The sequence below is a fragment of the Ambystoma mexicanum genome, chromosome 13 (assembly GCF_040938575.1).
Source record: "Ambystoma mexicanum isolate Mex_15411 chromosome 13, UKY_AmexF1_1, whole genome shotgun sequence".
NCBI classification, from domain to species: Eukaryota; Metazoa; Chordata; class Amphibia; order Caudata; family Ambystomatidae; genus Ambystoma; species Ambystoma mexicanum.
In genome coordinates this window covers 395,232,623-395,247,116 of record NC_090938.1, presented here as the reverse complement: position 1 = coordinate 395,247,116, position 14,494 = coordinate 395,232,623, and the positions used below count along the sequence as shown (strand labels likewise).

Genomic DNA, 14,494 nt, shown 5'->3' with positions numbered 1-14,494 from the left:
CCTTCCTCGTAAGTCTTCCAAAACAGCATCTGCTGCTCGCTGCCACGCTTAACTCACTCTGCTGTCAAGCACTCTTCTGATATCTGCTACCTCCTGAACTCCTGGATCCCAAAGTCCTAGCCCTTACTGAGACATGGTTCAAGGACAGCTCTGTCACGAGTTTTGACTTACTTCTCCCTGACAGCTACAAGATCCTCTCTGTGCCCAGGCCTATCAGGCCAGTAGGGGGGAGTGGATCATTGTTTCCATCGTTTCCACACAGGTCTACGCTTCCTTTGTATGTCTGGTCTGCAGTCTCTCTCTTTTGAGGGGATTGGGTCCTCCGACGTATACCCTATCTATGACAGGTAATGTCCACAGCTGTGCTGCTTCGAAAAATCTTTGGCGTCTGCGTCCTGCGTCAATGACGTCGATGCGCCGTCCCCGAGGACCTCCTCCGACAGCCGACGTCACCCGATGTGATAAGTAGGACGCACGACGCCCATAGCCTCAGTTCCGTTTTTTCCGCGAACGTGTTCGCTTCGTGAATCTCGGTACACCTTGACTCATTGGAATTTGCTGTTTTCTATTCTCGGTTCGTTGAACCTGTTCGGTTTGTTGTGAAGACCTGTTTGTGGCAATTTCTTTCTCATCTTCAACGCCGCGTCCGGGCTTCAAGAACTGCGGGGACTGTGGGTCCAAGATGTCGGTCACGGACTCGCACAACGCCTGCCTCTGGTGCCTCGGGGAGGCCCACGATACGGACGACTATGTCGACTGCCAGTCGCTCACGGCAAAGGCCTTGCGGGAACGCAAGAAGAAGCTGTCGGTAGGCCGGGTGTCTAAGCCCCGGAAGTCGAGGTCTGCTGGGCTTTCGACGGATGACTCTAGGGGTGACTCTGTGTCATAGTCGGAAGTCCAGTGGGTCTCCTTCCAGGAGTCGGTCTTGCCACTCCTCCGCCTCTTCGAGGCATTCCCGGAAGCGCCGGCATAGGTCTCCTTCCCGTCCTCTTCCGAGGACTCCGCCCGTCGGCGGGTCGCTTATCCCTTCATGCAAGCGACACCGGAGGAATGGGCTTCCTTCGGGAAGCAGATGCTATCGATTCTTGAATCGCAGGGCATCGGTCCGTCCGCGCCTCCGAGTGGGGTCGGTCGGCACCGGTCGAGCCGACCACCGCGTACGCCTTCGGGCTCGGGTGGTCGGCACGGCTTGCGGGAGAGGTCCCGCTCGGACAAGGGTAGCCGTTCTCGCCATGCCCGTTCCAGGTCCCGGTCCTCGACGCGCTCGAGACCGCGTGATCCTGTGCCATCTTCGAAGAAGACGTCGACGCCTGTGGCGTCGAGGGCGTCGACGATTTCTCTCGAGGCTCCGCCTCCCCGAGGGGGTCGTCAACGCTGTCGGCGCCTAGGTCGTCGAGAGACACGCTCGGAGCTCAGGCTTTGAGGCCTGTGTCGACGCCGCCGATGCTGGCGACGCTGAAGTCGACGCCGATTCGTTCGATGCCGACTCGTTCGGCGCCCTCCACGCCTTTCGAGGCGGTGGTGTCGGAGGGGCCCCGTGGCACGGGTTTGCCCCTAGAAAGGCTCTGGCTAAGGTCAGGCACTGCTTTGGTCCCCAGAAGTCTTCCTCTCCCCGCCTGGAGTACATTTCAGACGGTGATGAAGGCTCTTATGGTGGCTTGGTTCCGGTTCCTGATGACCTTATCTCGGGTCATAGCCAGTTTGATGACCTGCGGCAGTCGCTGCATGATGCCAGTGGACTTGGACACCTCTCCGTAGGTGGAGTTTTGTAGGCCGGAGCCTGGCACTCATGCCGATTCTTCATATCGGCACCTTATGTCTCGGGTTACCGAGTACTTGGGTTGGTCAGCTCCCCCAGGGGAGTTCGTTCCGGATGCTCTCACGGACATCCTTGATCTCGGTCCACCCACTGACCCGGTTTTGCCTTTTCATATGGCTCTGCAGAGAAGGGTGGCGGCGGCTTGGACTGCTCCGGAGAGTCTCCCGGCAGTGGGCAAGTCTTTGTCGCGAAAATACTGTCCAACCAGTAGTGACCCCTGCTACTTGTCTAGGCACCCCACTCCGGAGAGTTTGGTGGTGCAGGCGGCTACGGCCCTGGCAAAGCAGGCGTCGTATCCTACCATCCCTCCGGATAGGGACGACAAACGTTTTGAAGGCTGGGCAAAGAACGTGTTTTCTTCGGGGGGTATGGCGCTTCAGGCGGCCAACTACATATGTGCCTTGTCTCGTTTCACACACACTCTGTAGAACTGTGTTGCGTTAGCGGCTGAACATATTCCCGAAGGGGATGAACGGGATGGTTTCCTTGCGATGGTTCAGGATGGCAAGAATGCCATGTGTGAGACCGTTCAGTCGGGTCTGGACTTGGCAGATTGTGTCAGCCGGTCCATGGCGGCGAGCACCGTAATGCGCAGGTTTGCGTGGTTGCGGAAGTCTGGGTTCGCTCCTGATGTGCAGTCCCGGCTCCTCAACATGCCCTTTGACGGTGAACACCTTTTTGGCAGCAAGGCTGACGAGAGCCTTGAGAGGTTGCAGACCTCCAAAGCTGCAGCAAAGTCGTTGGGTGCTGCAGTTCGCCAACCTCCTTTTCGTCCTAGGGGACAGCAATGGAGGGAGGTTCCTTACGCTATTACTCGTCCTTCAGTAACGCGAGGGGAGCTAGCAGTCAAAGAGGCCATCGTAAGAGTGCCAGAGGTGGAAACAAAGGTACTCGAGGTGCCAAGGCCGCTCGGGCAGTTGCCTCTTTGCCCTCGGGCAACGCCGCAGCTGCTCAGTCATGAGGCCAGGTCTCATGGTTCGCCGGTTGGGGGAAAGCTGGCGCAGCATCTTGTAGAGTGGCAAGCCATTACTTCGGATGTGTGGGTTCTGGAGATCATAACCCAAGGCTACTGTCTTCCTTTTCGGCAGAGGCCTCACGACAATCCACCAGGGAACCTCTCTTTGAAGAGTCCGGATCCGCTCCATGCGCAGGAAATTCAAGCCCTGCTGGAGAAAGGCGCCATAGAACTGGTGCCTGTAGCGGAGAGGAACAAGGGATGTTATTCCCCTTATTTTTTGATTTCGAAGAAAGACGGGGGATTGAGACCCATCATGGACTTGCGCGGTTTGAACAAACTCCTCAGGAAGGACAAGTTCAAGATGGTAACTCTTTCTCAAGTCCTCCAGGCCCTTCAACTTCAGGATTGGTTGGTGTCTCTCGACCTCAAGGATGCTTACTTCCATGTGCCGATCCATCCTAAGCACAAGAAGTACCTGAGGTTCGCGGTTGGCGACTTGCACTTTCAGTTTCGGGTCCTGCCGTTCGGATTGACCTCCGCCCCGAGGGTTTTCACCAAGCTCATGGTGGTGGTGGCATCTCACGAAAGGGGGGATTCACGTCTACCCCTACCTGGACGATTGGTTGATCAGGGGGAGCTCTCCCAAGCAAGTCCTGGATCATCTGTCCGTCACCTGCCACTCCCTTCACAGGCTGGGCTTCTCCCTCAATTTAAAGAAGTCCCATTTGACACCAACGCAGCAGCTCCAGTACATTGGAGCAGTGCTCGACACGTCCCTCGGGCAGTGTTTTCCTCCTCAGGTGAGGGCTCTTCACATTCAGCAGATGGTGCACAAGTTTCAGCTTGCCCAGAATCTCCCAGCGTCCGAATTCTTGAGGTTGCTCGGCCTCCTGGCAGCCTGCATTCTTCTGGTGCTAGAGGCTCGTCTGCGGATGAGATCTTTGCAGTGGGCACTCAAATTGCAATGGTCGCAGTCCTCCGGCAGGATGTCGGACCCAGTTCGGGTGCCGCCCTCGGTCGCCCAGGACCTTCTGTGGTGGGCCGTCGAAGGCAACCTGATGAAGGGGGCTCCGTTTTGGCTTCCCTGGCCGGAGGTGACGATCGTGACGGATGCATCCCTCACGGGATGGGGAGCTCATGCCAACGAGCTGACAGTCAGCGGTCGTTGGTCTCCGTCGGAGTCGAGACTCCATATCAATCTGTTGGAACTGAGGGCCGTCAGGCTAGCCCTGAAGGCTTTTCTGCTGACTGTGCGAGGAAAGAATGTCCTGATCCTGACGGACAACACAGTGGCCATGCACTACCTCAACAAAAAGGGGGGGGGGCAGGGTCACTTCCTCTGTGCATCGAGGCGATGCAGCTCGAGTTCTGGGCCATCCAGCAGGAAGTTTCGATCTCGGCAGTTCATCTGGCCAGAGACGAAAACGTGACGGCGTGACGCTCTGAGCAGGCAGAGCACGATCTCACACGAGTGGGAGTTGGCTCAGGAGATTCTCTTGGAGATCTTCGCCCTTTGGGGGACCCCTCAAGTGGATCTCTTCGCCTTCAGTGTCAACCGGAAGTGTGAAAGCTTTTGCTCGCGGGAATTTCCTCCAAAAGGAGCCTTAGGAGACGCGTTCGTGGTGGAGTGGTCATTCCCACTGCTGTACACGTTTCCCCCAGTCCCCATCATCCCGCAAGTGCTGTGGAGGTTATGGAGGCTCGGTTCCCGGATGATCCTCATTGCTCCGGCGTGGGCCCGGAGGACGTGGTACCCGGACCTTCTCGACTTGTCCATCTGCCCTCCGCGTCGTCTTCCCTACTGAGACGATCTGCTCTCACGGGAGGGGGGGGGGGGTCAGGTTCTCCATCCAGAGGTCAGATCCCTCAATCTTCATGCTTGGCTTCTGAAAGGTTGAGGTATAATGATTGGGACCTCCCTGAAGACGTGATGGAGGTGTTGCTCTCGGCCAGGCGGCTGTTAGGGAGAATTCTCTGTTTAGGCTGAATTTCCTAACCTAGCGAGTCCCCCAGCAGCTTTGCTGGATTTTTGGGGTTTATTTTTTTCTCCTGCCAGGAGTGAGACTCTTTTACCCTCACTCTTGGACATGATTTGAGTGTGTTTCTTTGATTCTAGATGTGTTTAATGGGCTATGGGGTCTTTTCCTCCATAGGGCTTCATGTGTTTTTGTGATGTGTTACACAGCACCCTCAGTGCAGTAACACAGGGGTGTCATAGTGACTGCCCAGTATAGACTCCATACCCTGGGACTGACTACTGTCTCACAGGGTCTTTAAAGTCACCATTGACTTTACTAGTCTTAAATTCTGAACAGAACCAGTACAAACCATCATATTGTGGACATACTGGCTGGGGCAATTCGATTGCCCCGGGGTCTGTTAGTCGAGGGGCCACGTCTCCGTCCCCCCTGATCGAGTTTTGGCTGGTGGCAGTGGATACTACTTTTTATATTCAACCGCGAATATTTCTCTATGGGATTTTCCCATTGTTCGAGGCTACTATCTTTATTTATTGAATATTGATGGCCTCGAACATACCGCCGGTTTATTTAATTGATATTCTCCGGTTGGTGTTTTTTGCCAAAACTCGGTTCTAAAATGGCGTTTGTTCTCTTCTGTGACTCCAACCCAAGTCGAGCCCTTTGTTCCACTTTTTGGCAGGCTTCTCCACAGAAGCCCTCCAAAGTGGTGCCACTCTGTCTGGGGTACTTAGGAGGGATGGAGGGGGATTTAGGCACCCTGGACTGAGTTGCCTAGGCAACTCAAGTCGCACTCCGTCCTGATTGGCGCAAGTGGTGAGCCGGCCGGCTCACCACTTAGCATGTTTGAGTGACAGCTAGGCTGAGTGAATGGGGGGTTTTCTGCATAAAAGCAGGGCTTTGGGGACTGGAACTTCAGAAGTCGCCACAGGACCTAAGAATCCGACGAGGGAGAAGCTGAGCCGACCTGCCACGACACCACCACCGGTGGAGCCCTGCTGGACCGTCTCACCACTTTTCCCAACGACAGAGGAGATCTCCCGCCGTAGAGTCTTCTTCCTTTGACTGGTGGGGATAACCAGTTTCACTGTCGTTTCGTCTTCCCGACATATCTCGTGGCCGCCTTGCCTGTGCCAAGCACCCCGGCAACCGGGATACCACGTTTTACCACGACCGCGAATTAAAGGGTAATACCTTTAACCGGAAAACTCAGCGGCTGGTTTCTTCCCTGGCAGTGCAACGACCTTCATCTTTCCTCCAAGTCGAGATCTTCTCTTCCCCTGGATGACGACGAAACTTGCACCCGCTGCCAGGAACAACTGCCACCGCTGGAGGATCCTTCCCACGTCCTCCGGGCCCACTGTCCTGCCCGGCTTCCCTTGCCACCGACTGGACGGGGTAGATTTAGCCCCTGGCTTTCGAACCTGGGTTAGCCTGGGACATCCTGGCTAAACTTTTCTGAGCCTCTCTAAACCTTTTTCGAACTCTCTGCAAGACTTTCTAAGCCTAGTGTAACTGTGTGATCTTGGGCGCATTTGTGCTCTGCTCTCTCTAAGAGTGGGCCCAGCCTATGGACTTTGGCTCACAAGTGACTTTTGCTCTTCTGCCTTGCTAATAGTGTTCCTAAATCTTAGAGTGGTGTATCTCTCCATATTCTGTCTTTTTCACTCCCTTCTTCATGAACTTGTTGGAGTGCCATATATAGTTAAGCACTCACCTCTGTATGAAAATAAGTGGTGTTAACTAAGACTTATCTAATAAGGAATAAGGGTTGTATATATAATAATAGTAATTGTGTTTAGAGCGTTTTACCATAAGAGTGCTGGAGTGTTTCAAACAGTGTGTTTTTAAATAAATAATTATATACTTTGATACCAAAGCTCTGGTCAGTGTTTGCTTGTATTATTGTATCTGAGTGCCTATTGTGTATACTTTGCATACTGCCTAACTCTTCTTGAGGGAAGTCTGACTGCTCAGCCACAGCTACCAGGTAAATCTGTGTGGTACAGACTGCTTCCAAGTGGGTTTACTGCCAACACCTGTAGTCCTAAATCTTTTGCAGTGTTCCCAAAGGGAACTGCACAGGTTTCTGCCTAACAGCGGCCGGCAACAAAGTCTCTGTACCGTTGCCGTTGGAGAAAGTTCTGCGACTGGTGCAGAGTTAAGAATGTGGATCCTTTTGTTTGTGACATTCCCATGGTTCTGTCTTTTTTGCTTTCTTTGGCCCACAGGGGCTTGCAAGTGGGGACCATTAAAGGTTACCTGGCGGCGCTGTCCATATTTAAGCGCTCGTCTGAGGAGTGTTCCTATTTTAAGATTCCTTTTAATTTCGCAGTTTTTGAAAGAACTCACTAATGTGTTCCCTCCGTCACCTTTTCTGTTGCCAGGTTGGGATTTGAACCTTGTTAAGTTTCTTATGGGTGCTCCGTTTGAGCCTTTACATTCTTGCCCTTTGAGGCTGTTGACTCTGAAAACTGTGTTTTTGGTTGCGGTTACTTCCGCTCGCAGAGTGAGTTACAGGCACTTTCAGTTAAGCCACCCTTCACTGTGTTTCATAAGGATAGGGTTGTCCTTAGAGTTCGTCCTTCTTTTCTTCTGAAGGTGGTATTGGAATTTCCTTTGAGCCAGAAGGTTGTTCTTCCGGTGTTCTATCCTCCTCCACATCCTGGTAAGGAAGAGGAGAGGCTCCATAGGCTTGATCCTCGGAGAGCTTTGAGCTTTTATATTTCACGCATGTCCCGGGTCAGAGTGGACGATCAACTTTTCATTGGTTACGCTGGAAAGCGTTTGGGACAAGCTGTGACGAAACACTTTCTCGTTGGATTATTTTAGCTATCTCCGAGTGTTACCGCTTGGCGGGTAAGGACCCATTCTACCAGGGGAGTGGCTGCGTCTACTGCCCTGCAGAGGGGAGTTCCTATTAGTCACATCTGTGATGCAGCCACCTGGGCTTCAGTATATACTTTTGTACTTCACTACTCCCTCGATTCCATCAGAGGGCAAGATCTGGCCTTTGGCAAGGCAGTTCTCTATTCCGCAATTTGATTGGGCATGCTAAATTTGTATTCTAAATTCTTTCCCACCTCCTTGCTTGGTACTGCTTTGGGAGTCTGTCATAGATATGGAATACGTCGGAGGACCCTATCCACTCGAAGAACAAGTTACTTTCTTACCTGGTAACATTCTTTCGATGGGATGGTCCAATGACTTATTCCATATCGCTCCCTCCCTGCCTTCTCCGCTGCAGAATTTCTTTTGCGATTGCAGCTTGCGTTCCGCAAGGCCTTGTGTGTCTGACTGGCAGAAAACTGGTGGCACACGTTCTGGGAAAAACTATAACTGAGGCTATGGGTGTCATGCGTCCTACTTATCACATCGGGTGACGTCGGCCGTCGGAAGAGGTCCTCGGGGACGGCTAATCGACGCAGGACGCAGACGCCAATGATTTTCCGAAGCAGCACAGCTGTGGACATTACCTGTCATAGATATGGAATACGTCGTCGGACCATCCCATCGAAAGAACGTTACCAGGTAAGAAAGTAACTTGTTCTGCTCTCTCTCTCCTGTCTCCTCTCTTACTGTGGGCACCTTCTATCGGCCGCCGGGCCAGCCCACCCTCTTACTCTCTAAGTGGGCTGACCTGGCCTCTTCTCTCCTCCTCCTCCCAACTCCACTTGGTGAGGGATCTTAACATCCATCTTGATTTCTGACTCCTCAGGGCCTTTCCGCAACCTATGCGACTTTCCCTCTCCATTCTACCCACTGCCCCAACGCACACCGCTGGCCACACCTTCGATGCTTTTATCTCCACTGACATCCTCCTCTCTCTATCCCTCTCACTACCTCTCTCTCTCTTGGACTGATCATTCTCTTCTATCTTCCCACATGAAGCTCTCGTCTCCAATAGCACTGGCTCACCGTTCACTGCCTCCCGCCTTCAAGGTCATCGGACCCATGAAAAGAGTGATGGTGGCTGCCTTTGCCTCCACCTACTCTCCTTCTGCTCCTTCAGCTGACTCCAACCTGACAAAGCCCTCTCAAACTTTCACCTATCCATCTCCAACACTCTGGACATTCTTGCCCCTGTCAAGAGGGTCCTCCGAAGCCTTCCAAAAAGTGCAACTCTTGGTACAACTCCGATCTGGCTGCCCTTAAACGAAAGTGCAGAGCAGTGGAACGAAAATGAGGATCTACAGGTGCACCATCTGACAAACTCTCCTGCCGCCTTCTCCAAAGGCAATATAGACTCTGCATCGGCTCCAAGGAGAGAGTGTATATTCAAGCCTGCATCACATTATCATCTAACGTGGCTGAACTCCTCAAAGTCTGCAAGTAACTGGTCAATCCTACTACAGCCTCCTCCTCTACTGCACCCACCCAGGCCCTTTGCTCGGCCCTAGCTGCTCATTTCACTGCCAAAACACAGGACATACTGTCCTCTCTACCCGGCACCTTCGCCTGCACCCACATCTCTTGGGCCCCCCACCCCACCCATCTCTCCTCCCTCTCCCCTGTCACATCTGAGGTCTCTAGAGAAGTCTGGTCCATGAAAGCCTCCTCCAAACAGGTTGATCCATCCCCATCTAAAACCATCAAGGACAATATTGATTCTCTCGCTCCAGCCTTGACCTACCTCTGCTGCCTCTTACACCGCTGCAGTATTCACCCACTTCTCTCAAGCACTCTTGTACACTCTCTGCTCAAACCCTCTGCGAACCCTTCTATCCGGACAAACTATCGCCCGATCTCCATCACTCCTTTCCAGGGCAAACACCTAGAGAAATTAGCGATCTCTCATTTTCCCCTTTACACTGAATCTGTTGGTTGTCTCCATGTCCATCAGTCTGGTTTAAGAGCATCCAGAGGCACCGAAACTGCTCTTCTGAACACCTGTAAAGACCTGCTCTGAAATCTTGACTCCAACTCTCCTTCTGTCCACGTTTTTCTCAATCTCTCTTCTGCCTTGGACACAGTAAACCACAACATCCTCCTCTCTTTCTACACTTCCTCCCGCTCCCTTCGTTCAGCTGACCACTTCCTTCTCACTGTACCTCCATCCCCTTGTGCCCCCTCCCGTTTCTGCTCCTTCCAGCTCCTAGCTCCCCTGCACTGGAACCCCCTACCTCTCTCAATCCGTTCTATTCCTACTTTCTCCTCATTTCACACCTTCCTTAAATCTCTCCTACTCCACCCTCCGCCTTGAAACTCCTTCCCCTTCTTGCTCCCCCTCCTTTCTTTCTGCTTCCCTGGATTACCTCCCTCCACTCCCTGACCACCCGACTTTCACCCTTTCCCATCCTCTCCTCCTCCCCACCTCTCCTTTTCCCTCACAGTCCCACTGCACTACTCTCCCCTTCAGTTTAATTGCTCTTCTTACTGGTTTGTTGATTGATTCATAATTATAATTTGCTTCTACAGTTATATTGTTTTTATGTTTTATGTACCAAGTTGTTCAATTGTGCAGCGCTTTGGTGTAAAGCACTATATAAACAAATAAATACAAATACATCCTGATCTCCTGTCTCTGATACCCTGGGTTTCACAGATCTGGCCATGGGCGTGGATTGCCTCCTTTCTCTCTGTCTCCCCTTCCCAGGTTGAACTTGGGTCTTTTCTCTCCTCTATCACTCTCTACTTGTGGCGTCCCCCAGGGATCCTAACCTATCCCCTTGGTTTTTCAATGTCTACATGGCCCCTGTGGCCCACAGGATCTCTACCTTCACCTCTAACTTTCAGTGTTCTGTGGATGACACACAGCTGTCCTTTAGGCTACCATCGGCCTCTTCCTCCTCACTCATTCCTGACTGTCCGGAATTCAGTCTTTATGTGCTGCTAACAATCTCTGCCTCAATGCCAGTAAGAAAGAGAGCGTCCTCATTGAGACTTCTGCCCCCGCTTTCCCAATTTCTTAATGGCTGGCCGGCCGCCCTTAGCCCTACACCCCCAGCTGCTAGTGAGGCGAAAAATCTGGGGGTCGTTTTCGACTCCACTCTCTCCTTCTCTTCTCACATCTCAGACATCTACAAAAAGACCCACTATCAGCTGCACCTCCTCAGAGGTATTCTACATTTTCTCACCTTCCCCCGAAGGCTCACTGTCTCCAGAGCCCTGGTTCTACCTAGGCTGAATAACTGCAACAGCCTCGTTCTCAAAATTCCTGCTTCTACTCTCCGTCCGCTACAAGTCATCCAGAACAGAACCGGGAGACTTATCCTTGGCTTGAAGCCCAGGGACTGCATCTCTCTAGCGCTGAAATACCTCCACTGGCTCCCCTTGGCTGCTAGCATCAAGTTCAAGACCCTCTGCATAGTCGACGACGCTTTCTTTCTGGGGACGGGCCCACACTATCTACATTGCTCTCTTCCTAAATACTCTCCTTCTAGAGCCCTCTGCTCGAGCTCAAACTCTTTGTGGGTGAGACGTTTTTCCAAGCTGAGTTTTGGGGCTAGATCTTTATCCTGTGCAGGTTCCTCCGTCTGGAACAGCCTCTTCCTCTCTCCACCTTGAGCCAGAGCTCCTTAAGTTCTGGAAACTTCTCAAGACCTTCCTCTTCACTTACTCTTTCACTCTCCCTCTCCTCAGCTAACTTCCACTCTTTCTCCCCGCCTCACTCCTCCATCCTTCCCATAACATCTGTTCTGCTTTTGCTGACTGGTTGCCTCACTCACATAAAGAGCCTCACAGGTCCCAGGCTCCTCTGCCAGTCTCTGTACTTGCCTCCGTACTATGCTCAGCACTGCTGCACTTTCAGCAAACGTTGCATGGGAAGATTAACCTCTCTGCACTTAACCCAGGCCCTGTTGGACTGGTTGCACTTGTTCCCTCTCCCTTGCACTTCTGTCTGTACACTTGCATGACCTGAATTTACTAGGCCTAGTAAGTTCTGTCTTGTCCCCCCTTTGTCTCCCCTTCCCTAATCTGGTTGCACCTGAACTACATCATGCATTTGCACTAGGAGAAATGCCGTCAGGCCTAGTACGCTAGTTACTTTTTTGTTAGATCATTCGGAAACCTCAAGGCCTAAGAATGACTACTATATACCCTTGCTCCCTTCCCGCCTTGAACGCTTCACTTGTGTAAGCGCTGTACAAATAAACTATTGCCATTACTGTGAGGAGCCACAGTTAAAAGTAAATACCTAATGCGTATGCTGAAATTGTGATTGTATATTTGCAATTGTAGCTCTTTTGCGTTTTGTCGCTGTGAGCCATAAACGATGAGTCTATTTTCTGAGCTGTAATCTTACAGAGGTCAGCTTTGTATGTCTTTTTTATTCTGTCCCCCTTGTTTCTATATTGTTAGGATTAATACTGCATCTCCCTCTTGCTCTGGTGATGCTTCACATATTCTTTTACTCTCCATTTGTTGATGTTGTGCAATGTTTTTTCTCTTGTAGGTTGGTCTTTTGGTCCTCAGCACAGCTTTGGATTCTTGTACTAAAGCTTTCCAACCTCACTTCCGGGATCTGCTGCGGCTCTTCCACCATACTCTCGGAGACACTGAGAATAAACCTGTCCCTTTCTACACTATCCAGGCCATAACAGTCATGGCACAGTACATGGGCAAAGATGAACTGGTGAGAATCTTCCTTCTCCTAGCCTACTCTCTGGCCCCCACATTCTCCCTTGGTGACCTTTTTCTTTGTCTATGCAAACTGTTTTCCACCACAACACAATAAGTCTTACTCCTACGTCCAGTCCCCTTTCCTCCATACTTACGGGACATATCTCCGTCCTGTGGGACGGAACCGGAGCACTTTGTAAAAAGCATCCCAAAAAATGTCTTTCAAAAATGTGTCCTTCCTCTCTTCCTTGCGTGGGGCCCGGCACGCGGCCGTAACCCCGCCCTCCTTGGCTCCGCATCGCCCATCATTCCTTTTCTCCGCTCGTTCGGGACTGGACGCACTTGCATCATTGGAAGATTTTCTTCCCTTTTTTCCTCTCTGGCTCTCGCTAGCGATCGTGTACTGGTCTGTCTGTCGTTCAAACTAGACTTTCCAGATTTTTCATCGTTTCATCGACGCTTTGCGAGGGTGGATCCCCATCCTCTTTGTTTAGAGTGTTTGGGTCCGGATCACCGTTGGGACTCCTGTTTTTACTGCGACTCCCTTTCGGTCCGGGCACTTCAACTACTGTTGGAGCTGTGGGAGGAGGTGTTCCGACAAACACCTCCTTCGCATTTTCAGGCGTTCATCGACGAAAAGAAGAAACACTCGGTAAGTTCTTTACTTTTCAGAGCACCCCGGCCGGGGGATACCTTTCCGGGTTCCTCCCGGGCTGGGAGGGGCGTTGATCGCTCTGTCACCGGGGATTGCCCTGAGGTGCCCGTTGGGCCTAATAATTGTACCAGAGTTTTCTCCGAGGGTCTCCGTAAGGGGCCTGTGGATACCGGAGCACGCTCTGAGGCCCCTCCTGTGGGGGCTGCTTGTAGGCCCAGTTCTACTGAGTCGTGGGGTACCAGAGCTTGCTCTGAGGCCTCTCTATCGGCTTCCCTCAAAAATAAGACAGGGGTGCGCCTCGAGGCCTTGGTGGGGCTTGGTGTTACCGAACGGATGTTCGAGGCCCGCGCAAATAAGGCTGTTACCGGACCTGGGTCTGAGGTCCCTCGTACAGAGGCTAAAGCTACCAACATTTCTGAGGGGCCTGGCAAGGCCTTATCGGTGAAGGTTGTTTCTCACCGTTCCTGCTCTTGTGGCGACACCAGATCTGAGGGGGCAAAGAAGAATAATTCTTCTTTTACCGGCAGTGCCGAGGTCCTTCCTGTGAAGGCTAATTTGGCGGTTGGTATGTCGCAGAAACATTCCAGGCCTCATAGTACCGTCTCTGCCGAGGTTCCTTATGTTGAGGCTAAAGTTAAGACCTCTGATCCATCGACGGGGACCCCTGCCTCACTTCCTCATGTGCCGCAGTTCTCCTCAGGTGATGACGAAATGGCGCCCGTTCCCGTCACGACCGCGGCAGCCATTTTGGGTGCTACTCCTACAACTGCGCCATCGGCCTCAGGTGTAGGGCTTGGTTCCCTGGGTGAACATAGAGTTCCTTGTGCGCATCCGTATTGGCCAGTTTATAACTAGAACGCTCGGATGCCCCTTCCGCACAATGTTTTGTTGACTGCGGGGTCGGCACCTTTGATTTATGTGGATAGGTCAGTGGATGGGCCGGTGTGGCACCCTTCCCCGTTACGTCCCTGGAATTGTCCCCCTCATGAAAGGCCTTCTTTGGTTCCAAAACAGTCCCCGGAGGGCACCTTTTTCAGCAAATTTCAGATGCTCATGCGTACCGACCCCATGAGGGAATATTTCAAAGGGCTTTTTGGGAGATATGTCCGCGCACGCCTCCGGCTCCACCCGTTCCTCCGGTGGTTCTGCCGGCACCTCCCTTGCCTACGGTGCCTTCCCCCACTCTTCCGCCTTTGCCCCCATTGTCCCCCGTGGACAAGGCAGCGCCTGACATGGTTCAGCAGGATCCTGAACTGTCGGATGACGCGTAAGGCAATCAGGACAACGAGGACCTGCCCCGCTCTATTAGAACTTTTCATGATCGGGTACTGGCCATGATGTGCTTCTTGGATGTTCCGGTGCCTGAGGCACCCGCTCCACAAGAGGGCGTGCTTTCTGCGGCGTTCACCCTGTCTCCTTTGGAGCGTACCGGCCTGTTCTTGCAGAATGACGTTCTGGCCGAGGTCCGCAGGATCTGGGAAAAGCCACACTCTGGACTTTTCGTCAATAAGAAAATTGAC

The 14,494-nt window shown here is 52.4% G+C and overlaps 1 protein-coding gene across 1 annotated transcript in view; it reads left to right on the top strand.

The window, feature by feature from the left end:
• Positions 1–14,494, top strand: part of IPO4 (importin 4) — a 3,008,003-nt gene that overhangs the window by 522,498 nt on the left and 2,471,011 nt on the right. The window contains exon 6 of the mRNA XM_069633964.1: positions 12,153–12,332. Coding sequence (XP_069490065.1) covers positions 12,153–12,332 — 180 coding nt within the window. The remainder of the gene's footprint in view (positions 1–12,152; positions 12,333–14,494) is intronic.